The sequence below is a fragment of the Orbicella faveolata genome, unplaced genomic scaffold (genome assembly GCF_042242905.1).
Source record: "Orbicella faveolata isolate gen_17 unplaced genomic scaffold, um_ofav_v1 contig_1, whole genome shotgun sequence".
Lineage (NCBI taxonomy): Eukaryota > Metazoa > Cnidaria > Anthozoa > Scleractinia > Merulinidae > Orbicella > Orbicella faveolata.
In genome coordinates, this window is record NW_028301536.1 from 3,805,402 (window position 1) to 3,822,103 (window position 16,702).

General features: G+C 38.0%; 1 protein-coding gene and 2 long non-coding RNA genes across 3 annotated transcripts; 2 read left to right on the plus strand and 1 right to left on the minus strand.

The window, feature by feature from the left end:
- The first annotated feature begins 3,906 nt into the window (after positions 1-3,906).
- Positions 3,907-16,702, plus strand: LOC110052580 (uncharacterized). The gene is made up of 4 exons (XM_089285717.1): positions 3,907-4,051; positions 7,423-7,695; positions 7,959-8,051; positions 14,368-16,702. Exons 1-4 carry the CDS (start codon positions 4,012-4,014, stop codon positions 14,652-14,654), a joined length of 693 nt encoding a protein of 230 aa, XP_089141843.1. The 5' UTR covers positions 3,907-4,011; the 3' UTR covers positions 14,655-16,702.
- Positions 8,965-10,340, minus strand: LOC149117755 (uncharacterized). The gene is made up of 2 exons (XR_016206216.1): positions 10,137-10,340; positions 8,965-9,370 (listed from the first exon to the last, which is right to left on the minus strand). It is a non-coding gene; the product is annotated as an uncharacterized LOC149117755 (long non-coding RNA).
- Positions 10,670-13,962, plus strand: LOC149117756 (uncharacterized). The gene is made up of 2 exons (XR_016206217.1): positions 10,670-10,733; positions 11,176-13,962. It is a non-coding gene; the product is annotated as an uncharacterized LOC149117756 (long non-coding RNA).

Consider the following 16,702-nt stretch of genomic DNA (forward strand, 5'->3'; position numbering starts at 1 on the left):
GGACAAAAGATTGCGTGAAGGAAGTCTGTGTTAGAGGCTACAGATGCGTGTCAAGCCTGGTTAGCTAGCGACATAACGACATCGTCACGAACGACATAAAAAGGACGTTATCTCGACGTAAAAAGGACGTTATGTTTGTAGTGTGAACATGTAGACATAATGACATATTAGCAACATAACAGCATGAACATAACGACATAAAGACAAAACTGATCTTTTCCTTATGTCGTTATGTCGTTATGCTAGTGTGAAACAGGCATAACTCGAACATTGCGGTTGAATCAGCAAGCTGTTTAAACTTTTGCTTACCAGGGAGTGGGTGATAAATTTTTCGAAAACAAAACAAGACGTAATCAAGGGGGGTGTTTTCATACCTAACATATCTCCTCCACGTGTAAGCCAGGACGATGCAAGCGCAAGCCCTTACGCCTGTTTTTCTCCAGCTTACACAGGTTGCTAGTGCCAATGCTTAGACCGTATGTGTCATATTGTAGGCTTAAGTTTTGAACAACCATACTTAAGTTAAACCTCTATTTAAAAGCGGTCACCCTCAGGAAATAGCTTGGTGACTGTTTAAAAGAGGTGATCAACATTTGGCGCATTACTGGACAAAAAATTGAACAAGAAAACAAAAATAAAGCGCAATCTCCATATTCATTGTCCATAACTGTAACGTGAACTATATCTAAAAAGTCCACGCACAAGCTAACAGATTTTAAAGCAATGCTGTTCGTGAGGCAAGCGTCGAGCACCTTTCATTGCCATACAGCGGATCGACAGTTCTGGCATCTCATTTAACCTTTTGAATACCAAATCTTCGCCAAAAAATACCGTTTTTAACCGTTTAGTCAGGTTTTTTGGCTGCCATGACGCTAAATGGGCCTAAGTTTTGCTAAGAACGCTTTTTATTTTTTACCAAAAGGAGAGATTTTTTGAGGATTACGTAAAAATTGAGCAATATTGCAATTCCGGGCGTGCGCATAAGCCAAAATTTGGACTTTTTGCCATTAACCATTTCTGGCTGTCTTTTGTCTCCCGGAAATACGTCTGCGTTTGCAGGCTAGGCAGTTCGCCAAAATAACATATGGCTCTTTTGCAGTCTAGATCAGAATTACCATGACCCTAAAACTAACCCCACTCGAAAAATTAGCTCTAGCCCTAAACTAACCCTATTCTTAAAAAGTGCCTGGATAACAGTGTTTTGCTGACCAGTTGAATAGAAGACTACCGGCACAAGATTGTTGAGAAATGTAAGTAGTCTGTTCCAGGTTCTGGGTTAATGGGCAGGAGAAAGAAAAGTGAACGGGATCAGAGAAAGAAAAAGGGAAAAGCGTCCTTTGAGAGCTTCGTCTTTTTTTCTCATATAACCATTTTTACCATGATGGCTAACATTTAACTCTGCAATACTGCAGTTGTTAATTTAAAAGCTTATGCACATCATTGCTTTACTAAAAATGTCAGTTATAATAACATTTAAGTTGGGTTCCTGTTTTCTTTTAATAATGCCATTTTTTTCTTAACAAACGTCTAAATTTATTCCAACTCAACTGGGAACATCTAAAGCCGGCAATCTACAGTTAGAGCCACAAGTTACGCGACACGTGACAAGCGACCACATCAGTCAAACCAGAAAAAGACTAGTTCACACAAGCGACATAACGAGAGAAGAGACCAATCACACACGACGACTCAGATCCGGGTAGTTCGTTGGGGGTCTCAGACAAGGATTTGTGTTTGTGCACCAATTCGCAGACGGTTTTTCGTCCGCGACGCACGCAGGCTACCCACCAGGCATTAGACATTTCGAATTCTTTGTTGGTCAAATTCCCATCCCTCAGGGCAAAAATGGCTATCTCTAAAACGGGGAACGAGGAATCGAGGAATCGAGGAATCGAGGAATCGAGGAATCGAGGAATGGGGAACGGGGAATGGGGAATCTCTAAAAGGGGGAATCTCTAAAAGGGGAATCTCTAAAAGGGGGAATCTCTAAAATGGGGAATCTCTAAAAGGGGGAATCTCTAAAAGGGGGAATCGCTAAAAGAGGGAATCTCTAAAAGGGGGAATCTGTAAGTTTTTTCACACTCCTCACTCCTGATGTTACTCTCATGATTCTTTTTTTGTACTGTAGACAAAACGATAATTTGATTTATTCTAAACCAGAAAGGGAAATAACAAATTTTCATAACAGTATATTCTTAGTGTTTTCTTAGTGTTTTCTCAGCTCCTACAAATTGATGGCGACTGAACAATATCTGCCTTTATCGTAAATTAAACCAGAAAGCAGGATTTCACAAGCACTCCAAAACAACAGAACAAAACTAACAAACCTGACAACGATATGTACCTATGTTCTAAGCCCTAAAGGTTCACATTTTCAGAATGCTGGTTTCCAATTATCCATAGAAACTATGTAAGGTTTTCTTTAAATTTTCCAGCTTAACAAATCTAAATTCTCCTTACCACCGACGCGACGCCTTGAATCAAAACTCCCGTGAGCAGTTGGCGATTCGCCTCCGTCAATCATGCATTCATATGGTTTCCCAGGTCGCCCGCCATTCAATTTTTTTGTAACTATAGAAATTATTGTAATGGCGTTTGAAATTTCCTCAATGGAAGATAATCGATATGTCTGTAAACTGACGCTGTAATAAACTTCAGTACATATCGGCAAAATTTTCAAAAAGTTAAACAACCTAGGGCTGTCAACAATTGAAATTGAACGCCTCACCAGGTATGTTTTAGCACAGTGAACGATGACAACCGATCTTGTCGCGACATCTTAGCGAAAGTGGTCACAAAGAACAAGTCCGGATAAAATGTAGGTTAAAATTTGTTCGTCAGCGAATAACAATCCCGTATTGTCGTTTTTCTTTCATCGACCAACGTGTGAAACAAAGTGACATATACATATAAACTTGAGATATATATTCTGGCAGATATAACCTAACAGATATATTCCCTGAGGAGACTAAGTTTTTAAACTTGACCTTTGCGCGTTCCTGCGACATTTCCTGTAAAATGGCTAGATTGCGCAATGTCAGAGGCAGTAATAACTACTAATAATAACTTTACCTGGATTTAAAAACATTTATTAAAAGGTATTTTATCCTGCGAACAGGCGTTCTAGCGAGAGCGTGTGGAACGGACGAAAAGAAATATGTGGCGAGCGAAGGGAAGCTGAGCCGAGCGTTGCAATTTTGTTTCGCAAATTTCCCGCTTGAGAGCATGTTCGCAGGCCATAAGCATTGAAAATTTCTCATTTTAAAGATTCCCACTTTTAAAGATTCTCCGTTTTAAAGATTCCCGCTTTTAAAGATTCCCGCTTTTAACGATTCCCGCTTTTAATGATTCCCGCTTTTAATGATTCCCGCTTTTAAGGATTCCCGCTTTTAAAGATTCCCGCTTTTAAAGATTGCCCATTTTAAAGATTCCCGCTTTTAAAGATTCCCCATTTTAAAGATTCTCGCTTTTAAAGATCCCCCCTTTTAGAGACTCCCCCTTTTAGAGATTCCCACTTTTAGAGATTACGCTTTTGAAAATTCCCCGTTTTAAAGATTCCCCCTTTTAGAGATTCCCCCTTTTAGAGATTCCCCCTTTTAGAGATTCCCCGTTTTAGAGATTCCCCGTTTTAGAGATTCCCCCTTTTAGAGATTCCCCCTTTTAGAGATTCCCCCTTTTAGAGATTCCCTCTTTTAGAGATTCCCCCTTTTAGAGATTCCCCCTTTTAGAGATTCCCCCCTTTAGAGATTCCCTCTTTTAGAGATTCCCCCTTTTAGAGATTCCCCCTTTTAGAGATTCCCCATTTTAGCGATTCCCCATTCCTCGATTCCTCGATTCCTCGATTCCTCGATTCCTCGTTCTCGTTTTATAGATAGCCGGGCAAAAATGGCGCGACCAAATGCCCCAACCTCGTTCCCAGGACTGACTACTCAAGACCCTGAAGGAACTCTGACTGAAATGAATTCTGTATTACAGTCTGTATGATATGCTAGCTGTATGCTGTGAAATCGGATGGAATGGGATGATTTTCGCCAAAGAACCATGACTGAAGGTGAGAAGAGCCTTTCCTATACAATAGAGACGAATGCTTTATTTCGAACAAGTTGTCAACCTACTTTATGACAAGGTAGTTTTATTGGTTTGCTACCTTATAAATTAATTAACGCGTGCCGTCTGTGATCATTTTACCCGTGAAGTTATCGACGAAAACCGACACAAAGCGATTTCTTTGCAACTTCGACAAGGCAGCTTAATTGTGTTTAGAGGTTAACGAAATTAAAACACTGCTATTGATAAATGTCTTAGGCCCAGTTCAGACGTCGTGCTTCTGTCGTGCCAAACTAAATTGCAATTAGGTTCGACTATGGCACGGCAGAAAAATAACTCTGATTCAGACGTCGTGCCAGATTCAAACCAAATTCAGGATATACTGATGCCTCATAACAATTCTCCTTCTAACTCCCCGTGGGAATGCAATCTCGCCAAAATACATTAATGTAGTTTATGAATTTTGTTTGGCGCGGCAGAAGCACGACGTTTGAATCGCTGCCGTGCCAGAGTCGTGTAGCACGGCAGAGCTTGTCGAACTTAATTGCTTGCCGAACTTAATTCAAAAGTTTAATTCAGACGCCGTGCTTCTGCCGTGCTTTTGTCGAACTTAATTCCTGAATTTAGTTCGGCACGGCAAAAGCACGACATCTGAACTGGGCCTTAGCTAGGGCATTGGGTAGATAAAACCCCGGCCCGGAATAAAAACTTGTTTATAATTCGTTTTCACGTGATTCCATGTTATTCCATGTTGCCTGAAGCCCAGTGTTTACATGGAGGCGGGGTGCCCCGGCTAACTGGGATACCCGGCTCTTTACATGCAACTCACCTAGTAAGCATGATATATAGTCAATGGGCTATCTTTTGAGCGGCCGGTTAACACAACAAACAAGATGGTGGGAAAAAGTAACATTTTGGTGGCAATATTTAACACTTACATGTAATGAATGGTCCCAAGGGGAACATCCGTCTCAGGGAAACAGTGAGATTCTCAGGAAACAACATTCACTGTTCCCCAAGGGATCAGTCATTAAATCATTTGTTATATAGCAAAACAAAACAAAAGCAAATTTTGAAAAACACGGTAAGATTCCAGCGACAACATCAGGCCACCTTCAACTGCATGCTCTGATCACGTGCAACAGCGTTCAACCTTTTGCAGGTAACAGTGAACTGTTTCCCATTTGACGTCATACTTTTCCCAATGTTGCCCGCTCGTGGCATTTGGCGGTAAACGGGTTCATTGTTAGGTGTCATGTGACCATGAACTAGCCAATGAATGGGCGCGCTCTAGCAGGAAACACGCTAGCTACATAACAATTTTTTTTGTTATTCATTCTGCTCGTGGCCACTTTTCAGTGGCTAGGACTAATATTTTAAACTCTACTTATTGAGCAGGGTCACCACAGACAGTTTAAATGTTAAAAGCTACCTTAGATTAAAACACTGCTTTTGCGGTCTTCTGACTTCATATTTTACATAGCATTAAGGCAAGATAGTCTGCCCAGAAGGGTGCCTTGGGCAAGTAGACAGGGTGCCCTGGGTAGGCATTTACCCTGTCTAGGTATATGCATGTAAATACTTCAATGCGTTTTCTGAAACATTTGAAAAGGTGGATTTCCCAACTCGATGGGCAGAGCACCCTCCCTCCATGTAATCAGGCCTTAAAGTTGAATAACCTGGTGTTTCTAGTAAGCCCCATGCCAATTCCTGATGAACCCGCAGCCTTTAAAGTTGGCAACCACTGTTTAGTAGCTTCCTCCAATTTCCCCGAGGGTGGCCGTAATTTAAGTAATTTAAAATCATTGTAATTTACATTTCTTCTCCCATGGAAATTAGTTCCAAAGCTAAGAAAATATAAGTGAAATTTGAAGACACTATAACTAAAACAATTTTTCACTTTTATGCATGTTAATCTGTCTTTTATTTCATGATTATCAGTCCTTGTCATACTATGCTTTTCTTTGCTGTGGCATTTTTGCAATGTTACATGCATCCCTGCACCGTACACACAGCTTGCATTTAAAGTATAGGTGCAGGTTTTCAAAACAATGATTGTCAAATGTAACAGCATAATTCTGATGTTTACCAGTTATAGAGAAAAACAAATTGGACTTAATAAATTACAATAATTATATTTATTTAACAAAAGTATGAAACATGTTATATGAAAGAATATACAAAATATTCCTTTTAAAAGAGTTAATCATGTGTTTCAAACATTACACATTAATTCTTTCTTCCTTTTACTTTTATGACAAATTACAAAGCTCTGAAAAGCATGTTACATGAGCGTAAAATTAGCATCACTGTACTATAACTAAGCAATCAAATGAACCTTGCTTATTTCAATGGGGGGACATTGGGGTTTGTGGTAATGCGGTATTGGACAATTTTGGTAATTTTAATCTCGAAATGTGGTGTTGCTGTATTTTCTTAACCTGCAGGATGCGGTGTTTTTAGCATTTTAGACGGTATTAAAAATTATCCTCCAAGTTCACCACAAATTTGTAAGCCTTTTCCAGTTTCCAATTGGACATTCCCAACAAAACTTTAGCTGTCATTGTAATAGTAAGCTGCAATTTCTTGAGTCACAATTGTAAAAGGGTATTAACTATTGTAAGTTATTTTTTGTTAATTATTTGCAAACATGCCAATGGATGTTTACTTATTTTGCTTATTTTGTCTAAATCAAAAATTGCCTGGCTAAACGTTCATTTACAAATTCTGACTTGCTATTTTCCTGTTATTTGCTCTAAACTTATTACATACAGAGTAGTGGTTTTGGTATGACATCGAGTTTTGACTCGGTATTGAAGTATTGTGGTATTTGGTGATTTTTTTGCGATATTGCGGTATTTACAAGTCAATTTTTTTGTGGTGTTGCGGTGTTCAGAACCCCCCAATGTCCCCCTCTTGAAAGAATCAAGGAATGTACAGTATTCTACATAGCAGTATGTAATTATTCTGATGTTATTTTTGTCAATATCACATGTATATGACTAATTTCAATATCAACAGGGCAAAGCAAACAGTAATTAAAAGCCCTAGGGTTCGTACAAAATCACATTATGTAAATCTGCTATAAAGTTTTTCAGACCTCCAGTTAATTTCTGGTAAGTTGCCTGAGCTGTAAATTTCTGCAATGTTCTTAGTTTTTAAGTGACCAACTGAGTGGGAAATTAAATTTTATTTAAATTTTCAGCCCGTGTACATGTCTATAATGGTGCATGGTAAATTGAGCTGCACTAGGTGCCTTGGATAAACTTCATGTTTTGCTGAATTAAGATAGATGATGTTTATATAACTTTGACATGTAACAAAATTGCATCTTTGTTAACTGCAAGTTTTTCTTCTTTCACATATACTGAGAAGTTGCTTTTAAAGAAGGAAAACCAAGTGATTGTGAGCTAGATCTACTAGCAGGGAAGATTAGTGCAAAGTGGCAGACGCTGGGAATTCACCTTGGCATTAGTCAGTATGTACTGGATGAAATAGCCGCTAATGCGGAAAAGAAACCATATCGGATGTTACTTCGCTGGAGAGATACAACATCTGCGCTTACACCCTATGTAGACCTCTACCGTGCCTTGTGTCATGTCCGAGTTGGGCTCAATAATGTGGCCAGAGAATTTTGTTTTATTACTAGTAAGGAAACTACATGAACCATTTTCTTTATTGTTCAGATTAGGCTGTAGATGTAGACATACTATATAAAGTCATACTCATTGAACACAGATAAACCTTGAAATAAGGAGATATTTCCAATAAGGCTGGTGTGAAGTGTGACTTATTAGAAATACATGTATTGAATCAGTATTCATTGAAAATTAAGCTTTGTAGAGGACTGAATGATGCTTTTAACAGGTTTGACGTGTACTTATGAAGTAAGCATTGTTTTCTGTTTTTAGGGGGTGAAGAAGACAGCACAGATTCTATGACAGACTGTAGCAGAGATTCATCAAATGAGTATGAAAAGGCACCAATTGCAGCCAAAAGAAATGGTGGGTTACTTAAAAGTAATATTAATAATGGCTTGACCTGTTATAAGCCCATCCACTGCTGTCCATACACTATATGGCTCTTTTAGTACTCACTCAGTGACTTCTGGTACTAGAATAATGGTTTAAGCTAATGCAAAAGAGTTCTGAAACTTAAGATCCCAGACAAAGAACACTCTGGAAATTTGGTGAGCACTCTTTGGCATAAGGTCTGGAGCATAATATGGAGACAAAAGCCCTGCAACATGTGCAGACATCAGTTGGTTGCTTAATAGTACAAAATATTATATAGAAACAAGATTGGCCCAGTCTTTGGGCCGCACGTACCTATATAGCCAGTATTATAAGGGAGTCCCTCCACTGCCGATCTAATATCACTTGGATGATGGTCTATTAAAGGAACTAAGATACCTGTATCCTTAAGTTGATCCTGATTCTGATCAAGATTGCGTCAACCCAACGGAATGCTCTTGAAGAATGCTTGTCAGCAGCAAAGTCAAATTTATGAGGAACTTACCCTTGTGAAATAACTTTAAGAATTCCTAGGAATTCCTAGGAAAAAATTCCTAGGAATTCCTAGGAATCTAAGGTGTGAATTTTCACGGTAATTCGGACTCGGAATTCCTAGGAATTCCTAGGAATTCCAAGTTTACATAGAGCTGACTTGGAATTCCTAGGAATTCCTAGGAATTCCAACTGAAATATACTCACCTTGAAAATTCCTTAAAATTCCCAAAAATTCCTAGGAATTTCTGAGAATAACCTGGAATTTGTAGGATTTTTTGAGAATAGGTTGGAATTTTTGGGAAAATCTGAGAAAAACTGGGAATTTTGTATCATTTGTAGGCCAGACAAAATTTTGATGATAAATGCCCAGCATTAAAATAACAAATAAAGTCACTGACATCACATCAAACAGGTTTTAAATGAATGGTTTATTACATTGGCTCTCATGAATTTAAACATAAGAATAATCATCCTGTTTCTTTTTCATTACATCAAGAATCAAAGGTAAAACTGAAAACAGATATGAAGGTCAAACTTTTACATGTTTGATAAAAAGAGAACTTTTTCAGATAATTTACTTACTTTTTAATTTACAAATCCAACAATTTTCCATACACAAGATTTTACCTTAAATTATTGTTATTGTGTGGAACATATCTGGATTTTCATGATTGTAAGGAATCAATGATAAGAACAAAACTGAGACATTCCTTAAAATTAAGAAAAGGCTGAGTTTGGGCAAACTTAGCTGCTGTTCAGTTATTTCTGTTGATTCTGTAGCTAGCCTCTTCATCTTCATCTTTGTTGTATGACACCTAAAACAAAATTTAAAAAAATACATTACACTGCGATAGTTATGAGGTACTGTAAGACTGAGATCCAAATATTTATGTGCTCACAGTTTAATACATGCAGCTAATTAAGGCCTGACTGTAAGCTGGTTGAAATGTTAAAAGAGAAGACTTAATAATTGTGAAGGTGCTTGTATACTATTGATAAATATGTTACATAAATCTTGAGCTTACAGTAGACTAAATCAAGGTTTTCCTTCTTCTATAAGTGTATCAACAACTCTCGAATTGGAGGATATATATCACGGTTTTTAGCCAAATTTAGACATTAGAAATATTAAAAAAGACACTTAAAACATTAAAGGAACATTTAAATAATAGAGTAAACGCGAAAGAATATACGGATGGACAAAAATTGAAGATCAACACAGATTGCCATACAGTCAGGCTGAAACACACAGGAGACATATCAAACTCATGCAGACTGTGGCTGCCTCGTTGGAGTTTTCGTCAAGAACTTTGACTGGGATCAGCGAGAACTGCTATATTTGTTTCGTTTGAACAAGTGTGGCGAGAGAAACGACTTGTTATTCGCAAATCAAATTGTTTAGGCATGCCCTCTGGGCAACCTAAATTGTTTCAACCTTGCTTTAGCCAGAATTCATTTCATGCCATGACTGAGTGACCCACTCGTGTATGATTCGTGATGACAAAGTTCATTCAAAAGCTTTTGTGTAAATAAAAGAAGTTACTTTGTATAATATAGGGTTACTTGAATTCGATTACTCACCAAATAATTTTGTATACAGCTAATCTGCCCTTTGAATTTTTCCCCGTTGAAACATCCACAGTAAGACTTTCTTTTAGCTCCAAATCTTCGCCAAGAATAACACGTTTCTCGTTAATGACACTCACGTTGTTTTCTTCTAGTCACAGGACCGCAGCAAAAACCATTTTGATATAATTTTGGAAGTGAAATCTACTAATAGGCACAACCGTTAACGCAGAATTCAAAGATGGGCGCCAAAAGAGAATGACTAACGCAATCTTTGCCCCGTTCAGTCACGAGAATAGTCACGTGAAAATTCGCGTGCTGTGATTGGTTCAGTTGATCAGTTGAGGAGAGAATGGGAACTGGAGAAGAAGGAGAGAGAGACTGGCAACGAGGTTGCCAGATCAGTCGCTTTCGATGGTAAGTCTGCTTCCCTTTCCACGCTGTTTTGGTGGTCTTTTGAAAGATGAGTCTTGCTTCAAAAGGAAAAAACTACACAGACTTTTTACGAAGAAATCGAGGAAAATAGAACATACTTTAACTAGTTGATTTGTTCCCAACGGTTGTCAAGATAACAAAGGATTGTGAGGCACTTAAATCAAGTTCACTGCAAAGGTAAGGAATCCAATTTTATAGGGATTTTCTGTTATTATAAGCTATAATTCTAAATAAATCAAACTAAGCAATGCATTGTGTGCTCTTTAAAAACCCCAAAAGCTGAAATTCACCTAAAAGGTTTCAGATCGACCTGAGAAAATGAGATAAATTCTGCGAAATAAGCTTAAGCTTGTTGTAAGTCCACCAAATCGATTTTGAGAGCCCACGTGTTTCAACACCCAGTCAGCACAATGCAGCAAGTAGAAATTTGCAATGCTTATCATTTTTCCCTTTTGAATTATTTATAAGGATTAACATTATATGAGATCTATAGTCTTTTCAATACATCGAGATGTAGGTTTTTTTTTATTTGTCATTTATTTATGTCAGTTATTTATTTGTTTCCCACTGACTCATAATCTTTTTTATTCTTTTGATTTTGTTGTGTCATGAATTAAAGTGACTGCGAGGGCAAGGAAATACAAGAAACATATTGATGATCCCACTATACCTATACCAAAATCTACAAGATTTGACCACATAAATTGCTTAAAGCAGTCTTCCCAGGCCAGTTGATGTCTTCTCCCTCTCTTGCATCACTTTTTCCTGGAGATCATTTCCAGCACCATGAACAGAACACCTCAGAGTTTTCGGCTCACCTGAGTGAGATGGCTGTTGGCAGAAATGTTGTGGATGACTTTGATGGACTATGGAGTCAACCTTTATGCAAGAATTGAAGCTTCACAGAAGCATTTGATGAAATTGAGTTGCCTATACACTGTACCTGAAAAGACTACAGAAATACCAATTGATGTAATACACACAACAATTCAGATTTGTCCACAGACAGTGATTCAGATAATGATGTTGAAGTTTCTAGTTCTGACTCCTCTGAAGAAATTGAGAACTCTGACACTGACGGCCATTCACTGGACTCCCCTAATGAAAGTGAAACTAATTGTTCACAAGAAAAAAACATTTTCTGCCAAAGAATATGCCTGTATGGCTATTCTGGCCTTAATTTCAAGACATTGTATGACAATGAGAGGCTGCTAAAGATATCCTTGTTTTAATGAAACTATGGGTAATTTGTCCAGAGAATGTCACAGTACAGTTTTACAAATGTACAGCAAGTGTGTGGAAACTGTGAGCTTTTCATTTCTGACATCTGTGAGAGATGTCTTCCTCTTTTTCCTAAAGTCATAAAGGATCAAGTCAAAAATTGTTCAACAGTGAGCTGTGATGGGTATGTGTGTGAATCTACAATTATATTAAATATATACATGCATATATATACTTTTGGTTTTATTGAAATTGTAAATAATATGTATACATTTATGCTGACAGGAATTTTTTGCTTAATCTATTTATCAAATCTGAGAGCATCCGTTTTTCTATCAGTTAAACTCTGGTTGTTTGATTTAAGGGTCCATACAGGCACATATACACTAACAAATCAGGTTGGATCTAAAAAGCAATGTTATGAGTGCTATAGTTTTATGTTGAGTTGTCAGACTTAAAGTGCCACTGAAACGAAATTTTCGTACTCTCTTTTTTTAGCCCAATTTATAGTTTCAAACGTGCTTAAAATAATGGTGAACTTTATTTCTGTCAAATCCTAACGGAAAGTGCTCTTTTTAGCTGCTGAAATCGACTTTTTGGAGCAAAACTGTGTCCGGGCTCTGGAACCGAGTTAAAGGACCTTGTGACATCACTGGTTGTATTCACGCAAGAAGCGCTTAAGATTCTCTCTTGTTTTCACTTGATTTATTTAAGTTTATTCTTCATATTGTCGATACCTACTAGTTTCCTACCTTGTAATTTCAGTCCAGCCTTGACAGGAAATACACATCATAAACGTTGGAGGGCGCCAAAGAATGTAGATTCACCAAAATGAATGCTACAGATTAGAACAGCTCAGTATACTTTTCGAACATCTTGAGTACTCGATTGGAGATTTCGAAGACGAGTGTGGCAACTTTTGTATCACGTCCTGAAGCCTAAACACGATATTTCGTCGTCTGTTTTCAGCCTGGTTCTGAAATTTGGATTCTCACGTTTATCTAAGGTCTATTAACAAGATTCGAATATATCCTCGGCAACTTTGCTGCATTAAAAGCCGTAAGCGCATCAGCCATCCGCACAATCATGAAGTTATTAACGGTCCACAAGCTTTGAGTCGAGTACTTCTTTTAACACAGAGAGCATCTTTTTATGATACTAATAAGTGAGAGTTCTTGTGGTAGACAAAATGTATCTTTGAAAATTGTGATCCGCAGCAGGGTTTGCTTTAAACGTCACTAGTTTATTTTGAACTAATTTGCATATATGACCTTTCTCCGCCGACATTGTCACGCTTTCTCTCGTTTCCTGAAAACATATAATTGTAGGGTCATGGCAGCTAAGTTTACCTTTATAGTTTAAATTCGCTCCCTCATATAAAATAAGAGGGTTTCTTAAATTGTTGCTGTTGTGATAACTTGTAGAATGTAGCAGATACAACTAGACTAAAGGTCACTGTGGCACAATCTCGTCCGCGGTGAAACTCACAAAGCGTCTGGTTTCCTCGAAGCGAAGCGACTCGAAAACTCGAAACGTTGTTGCTACGATTCGTGCAGCAGCACTCCGGATAATATTTTCAAAAGCCGCTTTCTCTTGTTTTCATGTCTTTTAACTTTATGAGTGTAGATATTGTTTAATTGAGTGCTGGCCATTTCACTAAGAGTCCCGATCATTTTGCGATCTAAGAACTCCCACTCGTTTGCTTGCTTACATAAAATATCCAATTAAATAGACTGAAAAGCCCCAGGATCGACTCTCCACCTCTTCATGTCTAAGGCTACTGTTATTATCTGCTTTACAGCCCTGAGATGTTCTTAAGATGTTTTTTGGGGGGCTTCGAACAGTATTCTCTTCTCCCATAATCACTCTAAATTTTCAGCGCGGCATGAGAGCAATACAACCAGTGACGTCACTAGGCTGTTTTGGCCGCGCCAAGATGGCCGCCAATTTTGGCCTTAACCAGCCAATTTCGAACGGCTGAAAAAGCAGTTTTCGCTTACCGTATGCGAAAAAAAAGTCTGCAGTGTTTCCAACTAAGGTTGAAACTTTATTACTAAGCAAAAATCTCACATACGAAAATTTCGTTTCAGTGGCACTTTAAACTGGAATTAATGTAGTAACATTTGTTTGGAAATAATTACCTTGGAGCTTGACAACAATAAAAAGGTATGGAACTCCAGGGAAATGATCCTGTTGATTTTTACTAATTCACAGAAACTGATTCATGCACTGAGTTCATCTTTAATTTTGACATTTTGGGAAATTTATAGAAATTTCAAATACAATATTTCATGTGTTTTAGCTGTTCCCAAAAATTCCTAGATATTCCAAACACATTTTTTAAAACAGTCTGGGAAATAACAGGAGTTCCTAGGAATTCCCAATAATTCCCAGTCATACTTCCACTATTCCCAAATATTCCCAGAAATTCCAAGGTCTTGGATAAAGCATAATTTGCATGTCTTGGAATAACTTGGAATTCCTAAGAATTCCTAGGAATTCCTAGGAATTCCCCGACTACTGGGAATTTATTTCGCAGGGGTAAACTTATACTGATACGTGATATGTGTCTATGTTATATTTATTGTAGTTCTAGTCAAACCAGGCATACCTGAGGAAAAGGAACTGCATGAGCTGGCAAATGATGTTAGTTCATTTTGGAAGAAACTTGGGCGTGAGTTAAACATTGAAGAATCAAAGCTTTCTCAGTTGGATGTAGACCACCTACAGGATGCATATGAAAAGGCATTCCAGATGTTGCTGCACTGGAGGCAAAGAAAGGAAAACCAGGCAACTTACCAGATTTTGTACGGTGCCTTAACTAGTGCTGTGGTAGGTCGCAATGATTTGGGGAAAAAATATTGTTGTGTGAGTTGATTTAAATAAAAGTTTACAAAAAACTTTTAAGTTGAGAATTTAAAATGCAATAATAACCAGTCTGTTTTTACTCAAACTTAATTTTGTAAGTCATGCGCAAAGCATGTTACTGCTTTTGTACTTGTGTGCATAGTGAGCAGCTAATATTTTAACGTCCAGATGACAAGTATACTTTGTACATTTTTCTATGTTTATGGGTCTCTGTGTCAATGAATATTACAATGTGTAGTGTAGGTGTTATCTTACTAATATGTACATGTGCTAGTTTGTATATATGTCTGGATTTATGAAAACTGTGTTAATTTCAATGGAATGCTCAACCTGTCACTTTTCCAAGAAAATACACGGCTCTTTCAGTCAGTCAATCACAAGCAGTCTGTCATCTTGCAGCCTACTCACTCACCTTGCTTGTGTGTTGCTGGCTGGCTGCCAGTCACTAAGCCTGCACAGAACTGCCAGCCAAGACTGTCCTGCAAAGAAAATGACCAGTTTTTCAGCAAACAATGCCTCTCTCTGTGACCCACCCCACCCCCCTGCTTTATGGCCCTTGGGGCCCAGCTCAGTACCAGCTAGTAGCCAGCACCCTGGGCTCTCTGCCACCACCCTCCTTGGCAGAAGTTTCCCCTGGATTTCAAGTGCAGAAAAGGACGGACAAAAAAGCTTTGCAGCAATTTTGACACCTTTTTCATAAATCAAGACATTATAATTATATATATTTTCATAAGTCAGTTAAAATGCTTAAAGCAGTACAGTAATTGAATGTTTTGTTTCAAAAGTCTGAGACTACTGATTATTAATGTGTTAATTTCATCAGTGCATGCAGATAAATATGCCTCAGGAGTGGACTGGTGGGTACTCTAAGGTAATAAATGACAGTGTGCTTATCAGACGAGACTTTTGCTGCACAGTGGTCTCAGCCACCATTTTTTTTTTTGTGCAGGAATAACTTAAGTTGTGTAGTTATATTTACATTGTCTAAAGGAACCCAGATTATATAAATAGAGAAGTAGATGGAGAAGTTTATGGACGTTCACGCACATTGTTGTGGCACAATTCCTATCTGCGCGCATAATTCATGTCCCAACTTTACGCCATGTAATACATGGCTGGATAATGGCCTCACTGTATTTTTTTGTGTGTATATGCACGGAGATGGAGTCAAGGTCCATAAATTTCCAAAAAAGAATGAGCCCAATATCCAACTATCTTGAATGAACAAGTTTGGTCAATAAAGGATTTACTGTGCCGCTTTTGGGGAAATTTTTCTCGGAGACACAGTGGGTAGTCCCGAGTGGGCAAGATAGTGCCATCTTGCCCTCTATGGTAGCCAATTGCAGTGCAGGATTTGGCTTCTCTTGCTCGCTCATGGAGCTTAAGCAATATAATAAATAGGGGTTATTGAACAAGCATGAGGGCAAGGTGGCTGGATATTGGCCAAGTTCTTGTTTTGAGTGTTTATGGGCCAAGACAGAGTCACAGCTGCAGCAACCCATATAATAAAAGCAATTAGATGGCTTTGAACTGGGTGCGTTAACCTCACCTGCAGTTTACTGTCTTAAAACAAATATGGTCAGTGATCCCTCTTTACTTTTCATGGATCTTCTAAAAAAGCATGGTCTTTGATGTGTCTTATCTCAGAAACGAGCACAGTGGCCTTTTTTGGCAAAAGTTAATCTTTACCGTATTACATGGCAGGTATTGAAAAAAATTCTGTGTGGGAACATTTTGGGCGTGAACGTCCTTAAGATTATCTATTCATATAGATAGAAAATATAGTTATCTAGTATTTTTTAATAGTGTGCATAGCTTATATGTTTATAAGTGTATAGTTGAGTATGGAAAATAGTTTTACAAATGTTATTAGTCAGAAAGTCCTATAGATTTGTAGCAAAAGTTTTAATTTTTTAAATAGATCTCCATATTGAAGTGCAAATGATCCTTAGACTGGAAGTGTTTAAATTCTGGTCCAGGGATGTTTCGTGCTCCTGGTATCAGGTTGAAGGCTTGTACAAATGTGATAAGAGTTAATTAAAATCATTTCAAATCAA

Excerpts from the sequence above, each read along its gene's own strand:
- LOC110052580 (XM_089285717.1), top strand. The coding sequence starts at position 4,012 with ATGGAATGGGATGATTTTCGCCAAAGAACCATGACTGAAG. Across the intron at positions 7,696-7,958 it reads AGAATTTTGTTTTATTACTA|GGGGTGAAGAAGACAGCACA; the intron begins GTAAGGAAACTA and ends TTCTGTTTTTAG. Across the intron at positions 8,052-14,367 it reads AATTGCAGCCAAAAGAAATG|TTCTAGTCAAACCAGGCATA; the intron begins GTGGGTTACTTA and ends TATTTATTGTAG.